The 22,894-nt window shown below is 40.5% G+C and overlaps 1 protein-coding gene across 1 annotated transcript in view; it reads right to left on the bottom strand.

Moving 5' to 3' along the window:
• The window catches only part of Sei (potassium voltage-gated channel seizure), a 120,969-nt gene that overhangs the window by 11,922 nt on the left and 86,153 nt on the right, over positions 1–22,894 (bottom strand). Inside the window, exons 9-13 of the mRNA XM_076385608.1 lie at positions 9,702–9,945; positions 9,004–9,185; positions 7,238–7,258; positions 1,148–1,302; positions 25–145 (exon numbers count right to left, since the gene is read on the bottom strand). Coding sequence (XP_076241723.1) covers positions 25–145; positions 1,148–1,302; positions 7,238–7,258; positions 9,004–9,185; positions 9,702–9,945 — 723 coding nt within the window. The remainder of the gene's footprint in view (positions 1–24; positions 146–1,147; positions 1,303–7,237; positions 7,259–9,003; positions 9,186–9,701; positions 9,946–22,894) is intronic.

Raw genomic sequence — 22,894 nt, 5'->3', positions numbered from 1 at the left:
GAGGAATTTATCGAGTTTGTTCACCTTTATACTTGGCCCTCCGGTGTTGTTGTGAAAATAAAACTGATGTGTGTCATTGGCCAGAATATCGAGCCAACCGACTTTGCTCTTCAAGGATGGTCTTTCTGCGTTCCCTATAGCGTACCTTCGACAAACAAATTACCTCGTTTATTACTTTGCCTCACCGAAATTTCTCTCTCTACACGAAAGAACGATTTACGATCAAGCGCTGCGGAACGAAGGGAACGTAGCTTCTCTGAAGCTTTTTTATATTGACATGAACATTATTAGATTGTAGATAAAAGTTGTGTTAGCGAACAAATATTAGTGGTTAATGTTTGCGAACGGTTGTTTGCGAAGAGCTATTTAACATATGATATCTGTGAGGAGTTGATATACAGTAGCACCGTCACCTTGAAAACAAAAAGGAGTATTGATATATCTTATTCTATATTTTTTATATAGAATCGTCTTTTTTTTGCAGTGTTCGACAAGAGATGTTAGAAGTTTCAAGGGGAGATTCTACACGATAAAATAATTGCCTTAGAAGCTTAGTTTCAGAGTTAGTAATTGTTCCAAATATGTCTAGAATTCGCGCGAGATATGTCTGACTCGAGGCGTACCTATTCTACTGCGCGCGTACAGTAGTCAGGTCAGGCGCAGGGATGGCAGTAGATTAAGTGCTGTCAGACACATTTCAGGAGCGTTTTGGGTGCATCAATTAGTAACTCGGAAACGAAGTCTCCTTTTGACTACATTATTTGATAATTATGTAGAAAAGAAAGTATAGAATTGTAAGACTAGTACGTATGCTAACTAACACTTCGCTCAAGCGACTATTCTGAAACACTGAAAGCTAATACATATTTGCTCGTTAATACTCATGCGAACTAAGTAACAATATTCACTAATCTATGTATATCTCTTCACTTTACAGTCACAGGTACTGTGTAGCCATCGTTAACCCACTTAGTACCAAGGTACCGATACATCTGTATTAGATAGTGCTTAAATTGTCAATTGGGACTAAAAGGGTTAAAGGACCCCCATTCGCTGGTGTCAGTTTTTCATTTAAGCTCTCTCACGCTTTCAGGTTTCGTTCTTTGAGTAGAGGTTGTTTAACATAAGATAAATGTGAGTAATTTACCATATGCACGCCATCCAGTGAGCGATAAGAGCGAAGGTGGCCATCAAAAGGAGCAAAACCGCAGCTCCATATTCGCTGTACCTGTCGATCTTCCTAGCTACTCTGACGAGTCGCAGAAGACGAGCCGTCTTCAAGAGTCCTATCAAGGTGGTCGTCTGCAAAGAACACGTTACACTTTGTCGATCTCAACATCGATCGTATGAGTCTTTTGTTCTTTATACGAGCTTTCCATCGAAGGGAAAGGGAACTGACTTTGTCAGGCCATCTAACACAACTAGCAATGACACATTTTTGGTCGCTATTCAATCTTACAATAACCAGTTTGCGATATCACTTTATTTGCTATACTATATTTATGTCTGTTTCAAAAACAATAAAAAATTCTTAAAGTAAGTAATCGTTTAATCGAGGATAAAATTTATCCTCGTAAATCTACGATTTACGAGTTCTAAGATGTGCAATGATTCATTGAAATTGATTGTAACAATTTATCCAGTTTATTTACGAGGATGTTCCAGCGAACTCCTCCACGTGTACAATTTCATATCGAAGAAATTTATCTTCGTGACGCCACCAAAGTCAGTTTTCCCGGTTCCATTTGTTGCGATTGTAGGTTTTACGAGGAATCTCTAATACACGACAGTCGTTCTTCCCTTCGATCGATCGAGACGCTGCCGGTTATTTTCAGGTCAGCCAGAAGCCATCGGGTAATAATCTATGCATGATCTTTCAAGGAACATCGAATTATGTCAGGCAAGTCAGACGATTCGTAGAATTCACGTTAAATCAATAATCGTTTCTCGGGCCACGTTTCGATCGCGTCGAATAAGTATGTACAAAAAGCCCTCCTGGCAAGAACGACAGTCGTGGGCGTTTCAGCTGACTCGTGAGCAGACATTCTGCTTCGTTAAGTGCATTCCCAACGAAACACTAAGAAGATTAACTTCAACTTGCAAAATCACCCTACTTTACTATTCAATTTACCTTGGGGGGGCTCAATTCGTTACGATTTTTATGTACAAATATTGTTCTTGTGTAAGAAACGGTACAAAATATAGGCAGAGTACTTACTAAGATCCACTCGAAAATACATTATAGCTAGTGATAGTTAATTAAAGGGCAAACACTCTAAGAGGGCCTTGTTATTCACAGTGAGAGAAAAGCTACGTGAGAGAGATCAGGGTTCTTCGCTCCCGCTCGATTAATAATAAATTTAGCGCCAAGGGTAACACAGCTTCCCTTTTCTGCTCGATAAAAAAGATCCAACTCACGAGCAGTCGGTTGTCATGTTGCAAGTGTCATTTGCATACACCGTTGCAAACATTCACTTCAAACAGAGATGTTACTCATGCTTCTCTTCAACTCCTTACCTGGCGTGGGTTCGAGTTTCGATAGCGATCGAAGCTCGACTGTCCGAAAATACCATGGAATACGCATCGTCCGATCGAACGACGCCTCGTACCATCATGCAAAGTCGACTACGCTCCAATCAAACTGAACCATTCGTCTAAATGTTTGGTAACGATAGTCTCGACTTGATACTTTGGTGCATAGGTTGCTCGAGAACTTTCACACGCGACAAGGATATGATTATTTGGAAAATGGATATTTTATATCGTAGAACAATATGCTTAACGAATATCATATTTATATTTAAGAAAAAGAGTACCAAATAGATAACAATTGTATTAAGTTATTCTTAGTCAAGACTGCATTTCAATGGAAATTTCTTTCAAATTGTCCTACAATGAAAACATCTCTATTCATCGACAAATTATACTATAATGTTGTATATTAGGAATTTTGCACAGTTTTGAAGAAAATCATCGATCGATCATTTTTCACTGAATACTCTGTCGAGTACAAGAGTAGATGTATCAAGGCTAACACAATATTTTTCAACATCATTGGTTTCTTTCTGCTTCAATGACGCACACCGCGGGCCAAAAGTATTGGACTTCTTATTACTAGATTTCTCACTAATTGAGTGTCGATTAATGTAGACTAATCCTATTAGCCTTTACCTACATTTAATCGTCGTTATATCTTTCTTTTTATGCGTTAAATTTTTAGCAAATAATTTCTACTCTTTTACTAAATGTAGGGGTGTGATTTCCACTTTTGGCCGACAGTGTTCGTTCTAAAAACTCTGATACATGGACACGATTTGCGTCTGAAATGGCGCGATAGATTGGCCAGCGATCGACCTGGGCCAGAGATGAGCCCAGGTCGGTCGTCTTTTATCCGGCCTCGGACTGCTAAGAATATCCGAGGACGTATGATAGTTGCGTCTGATAGCGCAAGGAATGCTGTTACGTACACGCGAACCAAGCGCATCAGGGAAGATCGTGGAAGCTTGGAATACTTGATACTCAGTCCTATTCTGCATGCAGATTTTATCTCGCGAGTGAAACAACTGGTAGAATGTCATGGATACTCGCAGAGACGAAAATAAAGATATTTAATTAGACATTTAATATGTCTGGTATTCAGTCATGTAGGAAATCGGTACTCTAGATTTTTGGTATTCTGATAGTTCGGTGTTGTGAACACTCGAGTGTTATAGTGTTGAATATTCTAGGTGATATTATCTCTCGATGATATTAGTGGTACTGTACTCTATAGGGTGTACAAGTGAAGGGAAATTAGAAGGGTGATTCCAAATATCAAAGTAAGAGGAAAATAAAAAAATTATGAAATTACATTTGTTAGTTAGAAGAGTTTAAAAAATGGTAAAATCTGTCTAAATCGAGAAAAATAAAATAGCTCTGTTATTAGTATAAGTAGCAAGGATCAAGCCATAAAGAGTAGTGATTAATATAACCATTATCGATGTACAATTCCATCACAGATATAATATTGAACTTAATATTTAAAATATTCTACATTTGACGCTTCTCATAGTAAGCCAATCTTCCACGATAATACAGTGACCACTTCCAGTTTGTGTACCTCACTCCATAAGATAGTCAAGACACGTGTAATCTTCAACGTACATAGACCAAAAGCATTGAAAGTTGCGCATATCTGTGCGTGTAAAAATATTCTAACAACCTATGCTTGTACATAAGACGCATAACACGTAGGCGGAAGAAGACGAAGCGTTCAAGCGACAGAAAAACACACATGGTCACTTATTGTGTAGAAAAAATATCGAGATGTACGTATGTATAATAGATACATGTATACACAAAAGAAAAAGGAAGAAAACAGTACACGTAACAGGATGAGTTCTCAGTTCCAGTATCAAAGCGCAAAGATCGCAAACACATCGTTATCAGAAACACGACGAATCAAAGGATTCGCGCGATGGTAAATGTTAATTAACGCGCAACGAAAAAGTTCATCGTTGTTAGGCCGGGCTTGTACGGTTTTAACACAGCTTGCAACAGAAGCGTAACGATTAAATGGTACGAAAAAAGAAGCTCGACAACGTAACAAACAAAGAGAAAAAGAAGACAGGATCAACTGAGCCTTCTTAGTCGACTCCAGAGACAGACAGAGAGAAGAGAAAAACGGCAAAAGCGTACATACGATCGTTTTACAAAAGTCCCGCTGAAAAATCGTTCGTTTTCGTGGTGCTTTCGTTGTGTCGCTATGTGATCCTCTGCGTCTCTTGCATGTCGTTTTGTTTCTATAAGTGTGTACTGTGTGTACCGTGTACGTGTGTGAGTGTGAATGTGTCGTTATTTCTCTGTGACCGGGAAACCACGAATTTGTTCATTTTCGAACTAAATTATTATTCCTAGATTATTCCTATTCTGTTCAGACTATGATATTGAGACTATGAATAACGATCTGAAGCTGTGATTAAACAGGTGCCAGTACACGTGATCGCACCTTGCAAGGTTGGAAGACTAACTGTTAAATGAATGTATGAGTAGTATCGTTAAAAAGTTAGAAGCGCGTATGTTGTGTGGGCGTGCTTGTGGCTATTGGAAAAGTCCCTGCGAAGGGGAGAGATCGATTTTATAAATGTCTGTCTGTGCAGTACTAATGCTACGTCTTTCCTCTACTGTAGAGCAGTTCAGAATTTCGAAACGAATAAATTTCCCTTAGTGTAGGGAAAATTGGAGTCCAAAGAATGTAAAATTTTGTTTTTAATTTTACGTTAATTTTATTCACTTTTAGAATCTTCGTTAAAGTGTTCCATGCCACATTTATTAGAATTTAATATTGAAACGAGATGATAGATACGATATTTAAATTGTAATATATGTAATATATCTTCATAGATTCGTCACTGTTCCCCTTATCTCTCAAAGTTATTCTTCCATTTCATTTGACTTTAAAATTCGATGACAAGAAGTTACCGAACAATTAATTGAAAATAAATGGAGTTAAAAAATTACACTGAGTGGAAACTGTAATTAAATATTGGAGTTCTAATTTTTAAGCATTTGAAGCATGAAACACTCGAACGTGTTAAATTTCAATTAGTCGCCTCTCTACCTTTAATTTTATTTGCGAGGTTTGAATTTGGAGCGATTCCAATTCATGAGAATCATTTATCCCGTGTTCTCGCAGCACGACAAAGAAGTGACAATTACTAGTTGTTGAACACCAATATTCGGTAAAAAAAGTTGTCAACTATCTACAAAAAAAGAAAATATTCTAACTATTTGGTATTATTTGCAACAAGTTTTGGTATCGAATCTCTACGTCACTACGCAAAAGGGGGCCGTAGAAAAATAGTAATGACAAGAAGGTAAAGAAAAATCGAAACGAAAATATAGTTAAGGGGATCGTTCACTTGATATTAACAATGGGTCAATATTTGTTGGGAATTAATCGTCTAAAAACTATCATCTATCTAGTCAGGATAGTGTGTGTGTATATATAAATAAGTACATATATTATCATATATGCATATATAATACAATATTCTTATCAAATACTGATTACAAAGTATTTTTCATTTTCTTCTTCCATTCATACTAATACTTTTTTTAATGTTCAAACATATGTATAATATATTTTACAAAAACTCTTGTATGCTCAGGGATACAAGGCTCAGAAAAAAGACAGACAGAGAAAGGGAGGTGTAGAGAGAAAAAAAAAGAAGGTAGTTTTAACGCTACGGTTTCATACTCTGATGCAAGTCGATTCTCCTACCGAGCGATCGTACCTAGATTAATTATTTACAGGATATCGTTTTTGTGAATACTTTACTCTGAACATGCAGACTTCTTCGAGGTTTACCACTGAGAAATTTTTATATGGCGCAGTCGGGGTGGGGCCGAGGGCAGTCGACCGCCACTTGCTCTCTCAAAAATGCATTACTTCAAGCATTCCACATCCTCGACATATATTTGACTATCACAAATATTTCAGTGCAACTGATCCATAAAAGGGCAACATTTCCTCAAGTACCTTCAGAAAACTACTACAAAATTGATGGGCAAGCTTGTAAGCACAATTTTCTTCAATTAAGCAAAAAAAAAAAAAGAAAAGAAAAGAGACAATCAATCAGCCGCGACAGTGCGCAAAGTGTCGATCGACATCGCCCCCAAGTTCCTTGATAAATCGTGGGTTTACGGTTGCTTAACTTCTGGTGTACGTGTGTGTTGGTGTCTGCGTGTTCTATATGTGTGTACGTGTACGGAGTAAAAGTGACGCGCGTGTGTGCGTGTGGTGAGTCGCGTGAGAAACCGTGTGAGGGGTGGGACGGGGGGTCGACGTGAAACATAGTGGAGAAACGAGTATCGTTAAGAACAAAACGAAAACACTTGTGCAGAAGATAGTCAGAGATATCGCACTGTGTCTGATGTGTTTTCAAGCGATTAATTGTACACGAATGAAAAAGACAGAGAGAAAGAAAGTAACAGAAGACAGAAGAAGGGAAGAGAAGAGAAAAAAAAGGATTAATGGCTGCGTTGGTGATTTTCAATTATTAATGTGTAGAAAAAACGTGTGTGATTCGAAATCTGCGTTTCATTAAGGACAGAGATAGATATAGATAGAGAAAGATAGAGAGAGAGAGAGATAGAGAGAGAGATAGAGAGAGATAGAGAGAAAGAGAGAAAGAAAGGAGAGAAAAAAACGTCAGCCTGTGAGTAATTTTTCTGTGTGTATTGTGTGTCAACTAACCTCGTCCTTGTCCAAGCCGAGCTACGAAAACGTTAAACTGAGGTTAAAATTCGTTCGTCACATGAATTCGTGAATTGATTTAATTGTTGCTCAAACGAAGAAATAAAACAGGGAGCTATGCTCTTTCGTTTTTCTTTTTCGTTTTCTTTTCGTCTTTCGAGCGAGATTCGTTTGCAATAGGGGGTTGGGTCAGGGGGTGCGTCGAGGGGGACAGAGAGGAGGCTTAAATTTACGCCGGATCGTTTCGGAGAATATAAATCTCATTCCCCTTGGAAAATCGTATGTTCGCCGAGGCGCAAACATCCTCGCAGAAACAATTAATTCACGCATCACGCTCGTGACATAAACTTTCCTGCGCGCGTAATTAAAATTACACCACCCTATTTCTGCTCCTCCGCCAAGGAGCACGGGAAAGAAGGGGGTCACGTAGATAACACGCAGATGTATTTTTAACGCGGTTCTGCGTCTTCGACTTTCCATCTTCGCCGCCGCACCATTTAGCCCGTTCGTTTTTCCTTCGCACTACCATTAACGAGCGGAGACGAAGGGGAACGTTTCGCGCGAAAGGAGGGCTGCTTTCGCTGGTATCGCTCCGCGCGAGGGATGGGGAGATGCAAATAAACACGATAATTAATTGTGATGTACACAACGGAACTGAACGTAGAACGAAAGAGATAATCGACCGGAACGGAAAGGGGCGAGAAAAAAAGGAAAAGTAAAAGAGAATGCGAAAGAAACGTGACGCGGGGAAAAGAATATAGAAGAGAATCTTGACGAGGTATTGACAATAAAAGTAATTATTATATCTAACACGTTGACAACCAGAGAGTAGAAATCTTCACAGCGAGAGAGACTAGACTTACTTACACATGTATTATTTCAGATGCGTATGCGTACGTGTGAGTACAGGTACAGATTCGATTAAAGAAACTGCGTCGATGTATTTGCTTTTTTGTTCGTCGTTATCTTACTTCTTTCTTTCTTTTTTTTTTTCGCTTTTTACTTAGACGAGACAGCGTCGACTGTGAAATGACTGCCAATGTGTTGCACATAGTGCTGAGTGAATTTAGTTTCTTTTTCTTTCTTTTTTTTTTTTTTTTTAATCCGTGTATGACGCATGTACGTGTACCACTCGTGAAACTTGTGTGGAATCGTTCCAGTCAACGAGAATCCGTTAAAGTTCCTTCTCGTCCGCCGGTACGTAGTGTGCACATTGAAATGTATTTGCACATCGAACTGACTAACTTTCGACAAAGAAAAATAGAACTCATTCAACACCGAGAAACGTCGAAAAAAGGGGAAAACGAACAAAGCACCAGTCCGGTAAAAGACACACCTATTAATGGGCACTTAACTTGGGCTCGGCATGTCATCCTAATCATATTTACGAGCTAACATCGACATTCTAGAAACTTTGACTGAAAAATCTGATCCTCTGTCAAACTGCTTTCCATCTAATCATTCTATTAGTTCCTTGATCGATCTTCCTACACATAAAAATAATAGACAACGAATAGCAGTGATAACTACTGTTCTGTATAACTATCGTTGCTTCTTTCAAAATGAAACATTTTTAGAATTGAATCGGTAAAGTTGATATTCAAGATTTATTTCAGTAGAAGTCTATTTTTGTGTTGGTTTAATATGTTTCTTTGAGTTTCAAGCTTCACTAGTGGAGAAAGATTGACTGGGAGCGATTTCACAGTGACCAGATTCAGCCTTATAAAAAGATTCTGAGAAAACGTAGAGCGTGCGACATAACTTACCTCGTCAGTATCGGAGCCAACGAGGAGGAGGTCGAAGGGTATGGCAGCCACCAGGTCGATGATGAACCAACCCTTCAGGTAATGGACGGCTATCTTTGCAGGATGGGACACCACTTCATCGTTGCTATTCACGAAAGTCGTGCGAAAATTTATGATGATGTCCACTATGAATGTGACGTCGACTGAAAAATCAAAAAAGAGCATATGAGAACGTCGAGCAAGAATAACTAGAAAAATTATACATCGCTGCTGAATAAATTTCATTGTAAAAAAAAAAAAGAGAGAGAGAGAGAAACATGAAGTTGTGTTCTTTTTCTTCTACATGGTAGCACTGTAGTCATATCAAATTAAAACAGGAGAAAAAGAACAAGGGGAACACGGTACTCCTTGTTTACTAATTTCAGAAAAAAATATCGCTGAGCCGAGCTGGAGTAATTAAAATACTCTTTCAGTCGACCTATTTTGCCAGCTATCGCTAAATACTTGCACACGACACAAAAACCTGAAAGAAACTCAACGGCTTCGTGGTTTCTCTCTTCTCTACTCTCTCTCGAAACCTGTATACGCATTCTCTAGAATATGTCTCGTGCCCGCGATTTTAGCTCAGCGCCCAGTGAAATAAGTCCCGTCTGTGGTCAGACCGAGGGACGATTTAAGCGAAACGAGGGCGAAGTCGATTTTTCTCTCGTATGTCTTACCTATGAAGTCTATGATGACAATGGGATCGTCACTGTACTTTTTGTTCTTCCTGCTGTTGTAATCTGGATCCGACAGGACGAAGGCGGCGACGTATGGAGTGAATATCGCTGTATACATCACGAGCAGTAGTATCACCCAGTCCCAGACCGCCTTGAAAGGTGAGTAGTGCAATATGGTCCACTTGCCGATTCTAGGTGACTGTAATTTGTACTCTGGGAGGATATCGTTTCCAAGGGACAGCACCTGGAGCATACAGTATCAACACCTTGGGAGTGAACACATTTTACAATGGCATGCTTCTCGTTTTCTTCAATAAACAGGAGAAGATGTAACAAAAGAGAAGAGAAATAAGACACAGCTACGTTTACTAGTCAATTTGGGATTTGAGTTTGAGGGAGTAGCGTTTTCTCGATATAGGCTCAGCGTTTACTGATGAGTTTATAGCGTGGAATAGTTTCTCTTATGTTCATTGTATTCTAGTTTGATCTTATGAAAAATTGTGAGTAAATGAAACTCTTCCACTCTAAATAATGTCACAGTATAACTAGTGTGATAACGTGGCTAAAATGAGGAAACACTGCATTGTGGAGGTTTTTGTATAAAACAGAATTTCTATCATATAAGGAAGAAATTCTACTTGAGGTAGTGTTAAGAACTAAAATCTAGAACTAAAAATTCAGGCTCTTCGTACAGCTAAATTAAGCTAGGTAACTGAAAAAAGAATTAAATTAAGAATTTATAATTTGCAGAGAACTTTGAGTAGAGACAAAAGAAATTTTGTTATACTATAGCATTCTTTTCGCGCTTGTTTTCGAATGTTTTTACAGACTTCACGTAGCAGGCTTCTTTTATAGTTGCAATATACTTTTATTGACCGTTACGTTAGACAGATGACAATAATTTTTGCCTCCTTTTGTGCTTGCGCCGTATTGTCGATTGAAAATCGAATTGAAAGAAATACAGTGTTGCTATTGTGTTTACATTCTTTGTTAAAGTGAAAAAAGAAGAAAAAGTATTGTTCGCTACGTTCACCGTACTACAGTCCGCTTTTCAACTTTCCTCTCTGCAAAACAACGAATCTCGAAAGTCTCACAAAAGTTACACATCACACTCTGGACTACATCCTCCCCGCCAACGCGAGAAAAAATCACTAAAACACAAATCTGTCGCGCGTTCATTGTTCCATTCCCCGCTGACCGCATTCCTTCGCCGAACGCTACCGAACTAAATACATTCTAACTACGTTCAAGCTCTAACCTTCATCTCAATATTCTCCACGAAAGCACACCAGCAAAAATCCTGAAACCGACAATCCACTCGAACCATCAATCGCCACAAACAGAAGTCTCCCCATGCAGGAACCACTTAAAAAACTGAACACATCGAACGGCAGGTGACGAGACCGATACCTAAGGCGTCAACTCAAGCCAACAGAAAGCGACAAAAAGGAAGAACAGACAGATCACGACGCTCGGTCGCGTAAAGTGGATGAAACCGCGAAAGCAACCGAGCGTCGAGGGAAGACAAATCCTCTTGTCGCGCAAACGTGGAACAAGAGCTAACCTGCCTGGCACAGTAGCGTTTCGAGTTGCTAATCGGACTCTCTGCCATTTAAGCCGGCGTTTGTGAAGTTTCTGCGACGAAACCACGAGCACCGATCGGGCATAAGTAAACACACGCGTCACGTACACAGACCGAGGTTCCTCGCGAAACAGACACACGGGGGCCGGCACACGTGCAGCGCGTTCATCCACCGACGAGCGGAGACATCTCAGGTCCCGCAACTCCCACGGCGCCGCTGAGCTGGCTTCCCTTCGTTTCAGCGACGCGTGTAGCCCGCGATAAGCTTCGCCCAGCCGCGACGCTCTCCCTCGGCCACTTTATCGAGCGCGAAAGACCGCGCGAAACACCCTTCGGCGTGTGTGCCAGTCGGAGCGGGACTCCGCGAGGTCCGAGCGTAGAGCCGGGGATATCGATCCTGAGCGTTGGGAACGTTGGCCCAAATACCGCCTCGGTGTCGGTTGTTTAGTTGTTTACAACGCGAGGAAGAACCGGAAGAGTCCTGGTCGAGTGCTAGCCTCACACTGATGCAATGCGGGCCGCGAATGGTGGCGGCGTTCGATTGGCGAAGGGGAGGACGACCCTCGGGGCGAGGGAGACAGCGACGGAGGCGAGGGAGACCGTGTGCGTGAGTGTACGTGTGGGTTAGGGCAACCCACCGCCGTCACACCCTACGCGCCGACCACGTTTCGAAGTATCCAGCCTTAGCAGGGTTAGCCTTATTACCTTAATAGTGGCTGCCTCCGCGGCTTCGCCTGGGCCAATAACAAGCGCCAAGGATTCCGTGCTCCTCTCTCTAATCGGGACTAATCACCCAACGACGATCACCGCGACCTGTTTCCTCCCCGGCTTGATTTCCGCTCGCCTAATGGCGCCGATGGCGCTGCTCCATTTATTTCCCTCGCTCCCCACCCCTCGGGGATCCTTCCACGCTGGGCTACCTGTCGAGCCCTGTTTACCTGGGGATCTGTTGCGCGGAAGGACGCCCCTTCTGGGGACAGGGCGAGGAGCGGTTTTTAACGCTGGGATTTTCGGGGGTTGATTACCTCGCTCTGGGTTCAATGAGATGGGGTGGTGGCTGGAGGGAGTGGGGGATTGGGAGGGAAAGTTTTGGAGGGGCTTCTGGGGCAGCACGTGGCTTTGGGGAGAAAGGAGGGTTTGAAGTTTAATATTTGAGTCGTGTGTTGGTGGTCGAAGTTTTGTGGACATTCGAGTTTGAATATTTGATGTGGGTAGTATTTATGGAGTTTTAAGGAGATTAATGTATTAATAAGTTATGAATTTTTTGTATGGTACATTGATTAGTTTTTGTAAGTGAGATTGGGGTGATTTTGATAGCTCGTGTAGTGGGAGACTAAGGGTGAGGAGAGGGTAAAAATTCGAGTCTTTTTTGAATGGGAATAAGTATGATTGATTAGCAAAGATTTGTATCACTGACTCTAATTTTTTTCCTTTCTAAATTTTTGATGCCTTGAGACCCACAAGGCATCTCAGAAAGGAAACTTACAGAACGAAACTTGAAAAGTTCTTTGTAAGTCCACTATCTATACCTAGATGTCTTGGAAACTTCTCCGAATTACAATTTAAGAGGATTAAGGTATAAATCTTTCAAGCAGAAACTTCTTTTATACAACTTTCCTTATTCAATTTCAAATCGCTTTGTACATCATGGTAAATTAGCTAGCATGGTTTTCAATCTGATATTGAAGATTGAAGTAAATAAAATAAAAAAATTATGAGGTGGTAATTTAAGAATAGCCTGTCAGAATATCATTACTGAACAAAAACAGGCGACGAAAGACACTTTTAATTAGTGAATCCTAGGAAATGAATATTCACTTGTCATCGATACTCTTTCTACAATTCAAACTTCCCTGATATCTTGAGACCCATTTACGAACGTACTCATCATCAATTTCAAGAGGACGTGACTACTCTACAGTTTGATTAACACTTCAATTAACTCGACAACGATTAAATCATCGCGTCGGTCATGTGCAATCCGATGATTCGACACGAACAACTGTCGTCTGGATTTAGTACGTCCAACTGTCTTCGTGCTGCGACAGAACAGGACACCCCATCGATTTCTCATTATCTGTCCTCATCTCTGGCTGCCAGCGGCGCTGCCCGACGGGAGGAAAAACGAAAAGTCATAGTTCGTCACGGACGACCTGGAGAAAATGTAAATCCGAATGGATTATCTTTTATTCATGCACCTGCACTCGCACCAGGTGAGCACGCGTTCCGCTTACACGTCCCTGTGTGTTCGTGTGAGGTCGCGACCTGGCAGCCCCGTTTCAATGATCCACCGTCGTTGGGGCGTTCAGGAATGTTCGTTATTCTTAACGAGCCAGAAATTAATGCGAGCACAAGCCTCAGCCAGAAAGAATAACGGGCCTTGCTTTTCAGATTTCACCGAAACGCGAGAAAGCTATCCCGAGTTGGGGCGAAAGTGGCTTTCTAAGCTATTGCCATCGATTCGTCGAATGAAATGGAATCGAAGGCCAGAAGGTATAAAAGCTGCCCTGCTGGGCGCGTTGGGAGCGTGCCCGAGCTATCGGTGATTTCCCGACGAGGAATAAAGCGATCTTGAAGAGCGTTGCCTGTCGAAGCCTTTTGTTCCATGGCTTTCGACCGATGAGACGGAATGTATTCGGTCGTTATCTTAAAAGGCGGGTTCGATAGATTTCTAGATTGAAAAGGATCCCCTCGGATAAGGAGAGGACGAAAATGGTTGGTAAGACTCTTGGCGAAGTGCATAAGGATTAATTGGGTCGCAGATGTTTGATAATCACCGGGAACAATTTAGAACGTTGTTCTACTTCGCTGAAGTCAATTCTGACTCGAAATCGATTAATCCTAGTTAGCGGTGCTATGTTTAGGAGCAACCTGCTGTCCTAGTTCTCTGCGCAAAGGGCTCCGCAAGGATGATACGAATTTCATGACCTTTAATGCTTCGGAAGGCATTCGAGTTTCTCCTTTGGCATTCGAGCTCTGCACGAAGAATCCTGTTGATTATGGAATTCAATCTGGGATTCGAAAAACGATAGATGTAGGAAAAGGAGGACAAGTTGGAGACTTCAAGCAGGAAAATAAACATCTTAGGAACCTATCTGACTGATAATACATATTCAAGAATTAATATATGAGAGATTGTATCATGGGAGACAATAAAAGAGCTAGTACAAGCAAAGGTATACTAAAAGTTGATTAAATATGTTGGCGTTGTATAAGCTTCAAATGTTCTTTTGGATTTGATAGACTTCAGGAAGTCTGACAGTATCTGTCTTAATAGGGAAATAAACATATACCCTATCTTGCTCCTTTTGTTCTATATAGGTAGTATTATATATGGAGAGTATATGGATGATATCTCCAGCTTCAAATTAGATCACTTGCTACAGCATTAGCTATCGCTAATTAAAGCACAGAATGTACAGGTTGCTGCCCCCACACGAATCAAAAGGGGTACGCTTTTCAAAGCTAGGATTCGGAAGCAGTGAAAATCCCTGTCATTCCGATTGGTTCAGGCTCAGAGGCGATCATTTGAATCCAATCCGAACCAATCTACTTGGCATGTGAATGTAATTACTGAATGAAGGACGGGAGAGAGCAACGGGTATTTCTACGACTTTATCAAGAAATACCTAATCAATTTTAATTGCACTGACTGGCTGGCTGTACGACGTGATCGAATATTAATTCAGACATAGAAGAAAATCTCTGGTGAAAGTAGTCTTAAGCTACAGAAAAGGTACAAACCATACACCAACAGAGAAACTGGTGACTAGTAAAAAATTTTCAGTTCAGTTCGTGGTGTATCTTCTAAGACATAGATATACCAGCATCTTAAATTTTAAACAATAAATTTGTGAGTAGACTATAGCTACTACATGTTTTATAATGTACCTACATAAGTAAGTGTGCAACTAAAAATGTTCTCTTCGCTCTTCTCAAGACGTATATTTTGCAAGAGTTTTCTCTCAGGGTTGGGATATGTAGCTCTATTCGACAGAAGGGTGCTTGAGTCAATCCTACTTACTCTATTCGCTACACAAATTTAATTACTAATTAGGGACCAGAATAGAGCAGTTTATATCTGGACGAATTCATCGAGAAATACCCTTTCAATTAGAGTAATATGGACCGACTAATAGGCTGTTCAAAGTGATCGGGACCAAGGGTGAAGAGGACACAGGGTTAGATGGTACTAGTTAGATCACGCCGTGACCTGGAATCATCGAATAGTTCCTGCCGAATATAATGGCTGCCCGGTAGTGCTTAACTAACCAAGGAAGAAAGAAGATGCAATAGCTTCGTGCAAGGAACTAAGGTCGTCGCGTTAATTAAAACGCTCCGTCGTCGGGGGAGGGGCTCGAAGGTCAGGGGGATGTTCCCCTGTGCCATATATTTCAACCATTTTATTCCCTACAATCTAATCTTCAGTTCGTGTGACACAGGTTGGATTACTACATTCTAGTAGATTACACTATCAGCCAAAAGTTATTCAAATTAGTTTCTAAATTACTGATACTGCAAGTGTAGAGTACTGCAATCATAATTGAAAGTAATTTCATTTCACATTGGGCGAAATTTTGTCAAATAGTATAATTTGAATGAAAGGGGACAAGTGATTTTGACTGGCAGTATATGCTCTATTAATAGCTCCACAAGAAACAAATAAATCTTTTAAAATACACTCGAGTCTTCGAAGAATTTTAGACTTTTTTGTTTCTTTACTTTGAGTTTCCTAGAAATACTGCGATTTGTAAGCGCAATGGAATGACGATACAGGCAAAGTGGAGTCGTTAAGAACGCGCGATCACTTGGCAGATTCCTTTACAACTTCATTCCCAGAAGTCACGCGGAAATGACCTCTTTTCCGTGGATATATGTACAGGCGATCCTCCTCGAGTTTACTCGTCGAAGTTGTGGGACACACGTGTCGCGTCGCGAATTTAGCTGAAACCTCGCGATGGATCTTCGAAATAACATAAAATTACCATACGTTTTCCTGCAAAGAAAGCTTCTCTAACTCATTTCCTGAAGAAAATACTACATACAATTTCTACAATTTTAACACCCTCACATTTTAAACTATATTTCAAATTTTTATGATTTACTAATGTGAAATATATATTTTATCTCAATATCTATCTCCCACAAAAAATTGCAAAGATATTTAAAACAGTTCAATCCAGTATCTATCGTCTTCAAAGAGACTATTTTACCGCGTTATTAAAAATCTCTTTTTCCAACGAGTTCAGCAGGAACCACTCTCGTCAAGGTTTCCCTTTTGAAACCACAGAATTCGTGTAGGTAAAAGAAATTCTGGTGTCAAAGGAGCACAAGACGATGGAATTTGGATTTATCGAGCCTCGTCGACACTTATGTACGCTAGTCGCGCGATACTCCGAAATCAGGTCGCGTCAAGGGAGAAGCTCATATCGGACGGTGTAATTCAACTTCAGTGAAAAGGAAACCGCTGTCAAAGTGTGAAAGTCAAATTCCCCGGTCGTCGGGTCGGCATTGGCCCATTGTAAATAACAGGGCCGGGTTTAATGAAAGCTTCTCGACCCAGGGACATACCCAGGGCGACACCAGCAGCCGATTTATCTCGAGTGTGTATTCCGAGATGGATACGCTTGTGTATCCGCCTCGAAAACGCGTTCCCGTATTAATGGGCCTATGAATACGTGCTGACACGACCGCTTTGATTTACGCCGCTGCTAATATAACGAGCCATGTTATGAGGGCTGGAAACAGGAATTGTGCAATATCGCGATTTATTGCGTGGAAGAGTATACACAGGGGTGGTCGTGTCAATTTCGCGAAAAGGGGTGGTGAGAGTAGAAGCTCTCATCAGTGGTACTTGAGAAATGTTTATAAAGAAGTGAGTCAAGTTTGAGGATGATCCAGTCTCTGAGATTTAGAGGGTAATGTGATAGAGAATGAGTGTTAGAAATTTTAAGGGATGATTTTGTATTCTATATGTTATAAGACGGAAATTATGAATAGTGAAATTGTGTTTGAGGCTTGGTTTCAGGTTTATTAATTGTTAGAATGGAGCTTAAAGTTGAGATGTGCCTGACTTTGGACTTATTCTATTGACGACTTGCAGTAGGCAAGTCAGACGCAGTGAAGCTAGTAGAATAAGTTCTAAGTCAGACACATATGTATCTGTAACATTCAATAACTTGGAAATGGAGTCTGAAGCGCAAGTTCATCGTTCCTAATTGTTTTCTATTTAATCGTGTAGAATTATAGTTATAAATTTCTAGCAGCCGTTGTTGAACACCTTATATGGAATTGATGACTATGTCTTTTGAACCTGTCATTAGTTTTCAATGAGATCCTAGAATTATCCCATTCACATGCTATATATTCGTAATTTAATACTGTATTATCTGAGATTAAATGACCAGTTAGAGAATATTAATCATTCTTACACTTCACACTATTTTCTCGCCAGAAGTCAATCGACACTCAAAAAAGTGTTTATAGCAAGAGAATACTATGAAATAGCGTAAGAGAATGAACAAGGTTTTCCAAACAATATTCCATTAACAGTTACTAATTGCAAGTAATACTTGAAAATATTTTCAATGCAGCAACAGTGATGTTCAATAAATTTAAAGTACAATCACTAGTCAGAATAATAACTGATTTTACTACTTGTGTTCTGAAATCTAATTCAACCTACATTATATACACCAGTGTTCTGTTAACCGTCTTCATGGAGCAATAGAGTCTACATTGATTATTTAAATCCAAGATGATTTGTTATTTTACTTAACCACGAGCCTGCATATATAAAAATAGTTCTCAATTGTTTATAACTAAATTACTAGCTGAATCAACCATCACCATCTCTACCCTTAACGCCCCCACAACATTCCCCTCAAACTAAAAGAATATCGCATACGAACATCGATGACGGTGAACAGCGTGGATCCAAACTTTTGCTTCTTGCCCTTCACGAAGTAGGAGCGCATCATGGTTGCCGAGACTTTCATAAAAAATTCCAGACTCATTCTCAGCCGGCTGAGGGGGCGAGCGTCTCTCTGTGGCGCCGGTGACTCGAGTGCTCGACGTATTTCAAACTCGAAAGCGAAAATAAGCAACGTTCAAGGAACCACCTGTTCCACTCTTGCACTCTCCACTAACTGCGCACCACCTTCAGCAACAGTCCCCCTAGTAACACAAACTCGCGATCGCCTCGAAGCAAAGGTAGTCACAGTTCCTGTCGACATGACCTCCTCGAAACTGAGCTCAGAGGAACGTTCCTTCGTTCTATATCCTCCCCGCGATTATCCCTCCTGTTCCCATGCACTTCCTGTGTCTGGTTAATATCCAACCCAACGTGGTGCACTAGTGTGCAGCTCTCGCTTCGACCTTTCTCCTCGATTCACTCCCGACCAGATCGGTTCACCGATACGACGAGATCTTCCGGCTTATCTGCATGCTACTCGCAAACCCGAATCCAATTAGGCGGAAACCCTATCGTGAAACGAACCCTGTGATCTCCATGTCGGTCTGAACTTGGCTCGCCGTGTCATTCATCGTGAAAAAGCCACAGGGTAAGGCAGTCTATCCAAATCGTGCGCAATAGGGAGCCAGTGGAGTTTCGCGTGACAGAATCGAGTAGTGGACAGTGAAATCGGTCAGACGAGCAGGTCGAACTCCAAAGCGGCACGATTGTGATGGGGATCTCCCCTGTTCGAGCCTTTTGGCCAATTTATTGTCCACGAAAGGTGGGACAATGCTTCCGTCGCGACCAGGAGATTGAAGATGGAGGTCGATATCTGGGTTCAGCGAATCCTTTGTTTTGGCGGAACGAGTTGCTCGACGACCAAGTGGAGTCACTCTTGACGATCCAAGGGTGGCTGAATTCGGTCAATTCTCCTGGGAGATACTCGACAGCTAGAGGAAAACCGTGGTTGAGACAAGTAGGTACAGTGGATAGGAACAAATAACCACGAGAGGCAGCACAGTTTTTCTAAACAATCCTCTAATACGCAGAGCTCGAAATTTTCAGTAAACTGAACCGACTCTTGCGAATTTTTCAACTGGAAGATTAAGAAGGTCGATTCTATTCTCGCTGAACGATCTCACGGGGTTCTGTTGCGCAGAATCGGTCACGTTTGAGTGGCGTAAACAGACACTGGATCACACCCGGAAGCGTTGTTACTCAAGACGACGTTCTTCGATCCCAGGGGCCGTGGGTCGAGAGTTTCACAACAATGGAGAAGGCAGGAGTCAAGAGCGATACGGAGGCTTTCGTCGAGCGGAGGAACGAGAATTCCAGCGATCTAATTTCGGCAGAGCCTCGCCCGTGGATCAGCTCGGCCGCACGCTCGCGTACGCGCGCCAAAACTGAAGAGGAGGCCTGTGCTTCGACGAGCACCGGCTGAACGCACGGTGATGCTTTCAGAAAACATCTGCCTCGACGGATCACTGAGCCGAAACTAGATGTCACGGGGGGTGGGATGGACTGTGCATGGTTCTGCTGTCCGACCACGCGGCGTCAGCGACCGCTTGTTATCGGGGAATTTTCCTTCATCATGCGACGAACGAATCTGCCTCGTATTTTCAACGACGAGTTTTGGTATTCCAGGGGGCCTTGAGAGATTTGGGTGTTGCGTGCTGGTGAGTGATTTGTATGGTGGAGCGTGGTGTCTGTGAACTGCGCGATACGCAGTGGGCGAGGGTGACTGCTCAGGGAAGATAAAAGGGAAATCTTGAGTACAGTGGAAGTCTGTTTAAATGAAGTTATGGGGGGACGAAGAGATTTATGTAGACGAGTAATTTATGTGTATATATACAGTGAGATATATTAATATTGGGATAGTAGTATAATTTTAATTAGGGAGTTGTTTAATAGCTTCGACATGTAGAGTGTTTAAATATTTGTGTAATATTAAAATCCACTCTTTTTTTATGTATTGAGAAAATTCGTTTGTAGAAACTCAGTGTTAAATTTTATGAAACCATTTTTCCTGCTTTTTTTATATATCCAGTAGCTGGGAAAAAGGTGAAGCGAGTGAAGTAATTTGAGTATATGTATGCCAAGTAGACGACTAGTCGATTCATTGCTGGATCAATCCTCTATCCTACCACGTTAATCTCGTAACGCTGACTTCTACAAAACAGATTACAATTCGCAAGCTCGACAAATACTTATTAAACATTTAAATAGTGAAGCTAAAAAGACAATTTTATGGTTTGAGTATCCTCGTTTCAAATTTTGTATGCACCAATAAGAAATAAACAATAATTTTTTGTTTAATTTCTTAGTCATCACATAAAAATTTTTTCAAATACAAAAGCTGTATTAACACATAAGTTAGAGGTGAGTTGGAATAAAAAGCAGTGAATAAATCTGTATCATTTATTTTTAAAAGTACTACGAAAATGGGCCAAAAAGGTATGCATTCAAGTTTTAAAGTTTTGCAATTTGTCTGGAGCTTAAATATTCCTTAGGCAAAAAAATTCGAGCAATAATATTTCTTGGAGAAAATAACGTGAACTAGGCCAGCTGTAAGTCACGTACTGTGCAATTTGTTTCCTTCTTTTTCCCAATTTCGTTCGACGAAGAAATATCACCAAGCCAGAATTAAGATGGACAGGCAAATACGAGGCAGAACATTTCTCGCAAGTAAGCAGAACGCTGAAATGTCTGTCGCAGGGAGCTGAAGGTGCAGGGGAAACGTCAGCTAAACGTAACTCATGCGAACGTTACGTTCTTCCAGCTGGCTGAAACACATTAACGCTACAACTCCACCCGAGTATTTCACCCTTTTTTCATACTTCGCACCAGTTAACCCAGTTTACCAAGAGAAAAGGCTTCGTTTTACACAGTTATTGCGTGACAATGATGACTCATATTTATGTAAATCACTCTTTAATTGCATCATCAATTAACCACGGACGACTGATTTTTTAATCCTGTTATTTCGAGTGTAAATTTCACTCTGCTTTATTGCAACTCTTAAATATGTCATAAATTACAAATACATTATTTTGATATTCGTAAATAAGCAAAATATTATGCTTGACCCGAAACGGTGTTGGATGAATCATTTTTTGTCGAATATTTCATTTATAATTTATTTCAGCTATCAAGTGAAAAGGGACAAGAAATGTATGCATAATACAAGCTGGGAAATATTTCTATAGTCAGTGAAGCTTTTTCTGAAAAAATCACACTGGAATTTGGAAACTGAGCACAACAAGAAATCGAATATTTGATAGCGCTCTCAGTGCTGGAATGACGTTCGAAAATGCGATGGTTGCCGAGCATAATATCGAAAGAGAGGCAGAGACGTCAACATAACGTGCTGACATCCGGCGGTAATGAACCGTATCGTAAAAATCGAAAATAGAACAAGCTCTGCGTTAAATCGCGCGCAGGAAATTCTAAATCGCTCTGACATTCATGATAACAGAAAATATCGTCTTCATTTAACGATAATTTGAGAATTCATCAGGGGAAAAATTACTATTTCCATCTGGATAAGAAGCTCACACTTTTTGTGTAGTAAAAATAATTCACGATTTAATAAAAAAAAAGGATTACATGAAAATTTCTTTCAATGAATAATATTATTCAGATAATACTCAAGTTTCGGCGTAAGCTTTACGAGGAACTAATGAAACCATTTGATTACAGGTAGATAGAGTTAGTATAAATTTACATGTAACAAACAGCTTATTTCCAGTTCATTAGCCGACCCCTCATTATATCAGGTTAATCTCGTAGCATATCGATCGAAGCGAGGGTGATCGAAAGGTCACGTGAAATACACTCCACTGACATTTCGCAAGCACATCGTCCTATTTCAACGTTCCTTGAACCATTGCTTGACAAGTGGAATGAATAATATCCTTGAAGGATCGAGAGAAACGTATGTATTTGCCATTTTGCGAAGCATACGAAGTTCAAGAGCTTTCATTTCAGCTAGTAATTACGTATGCACATCGACGACCTCGTGCTTCAATTTTTCAAATTAGAAATAGCTTGCCTCGGTTAGCTGTTGCACCACACGCATAACACATAGGTCTCTAAACAATTACTGTAATGAGTGATAACTAGAACGATAACTATGCAACTCCAACTTTTTTTTATTGCTACTATGAAAGTAGTTAATTAAGTATTTATACTTAGATTTCATCGTGCGTGTATAACGTTTGAAATTTTAATGGTCTAATATAAGTGATGGTTCGCTAAGGAATTCATTCTTTGTTTTGTGGTAACAAGTCACATTCTACGTGTAAATTATGTTTCAAATATTGGAGCAAAGCTTGTAGTCGAGACTATACTATATTTTCATTTTGTATAAATGGACTCTGATCAGAATATCCTGAGAAAAATCGTAAGAGATCAGAGACTATTTCATGATAATTTAAGAAATTTTCGAGTGATCTCTTGGTTTTGCGAGGATCGTTCAGTTATCAAAATAAGCTGCGATCTGGCCTAAAAAATACTTATATCTCTTGGTGCGTGCGTCATGTCATTAATCATATGACTAAAACTACGAGGCGAGAAAGTCGACGCGAATCGTTTAAATAAATTTTGCCTTTCTGATCGTTTGTTTCGATCCCAACGTCAAACATGAGATTATAATAC

Source organism: Calliopsis andreniformis, chromosome 9 (genome assembly GCF_051401765.1).
Source record: "Calliopsis andreniformis isolate RMS-2024a chromosome 9, iyCalAndr_principal, whole genome shotgun sequence".
NCBI classification, from domain to species: Eukaryota; Metazoa; Arthropoda; class Insecta; order Hymenoptera; family Andrenidae; genus Calliopsis; species Calliopsis andreniformis.
This window is presented reverse-complemented; position numbering and strand designations above follow the sequence as displayed.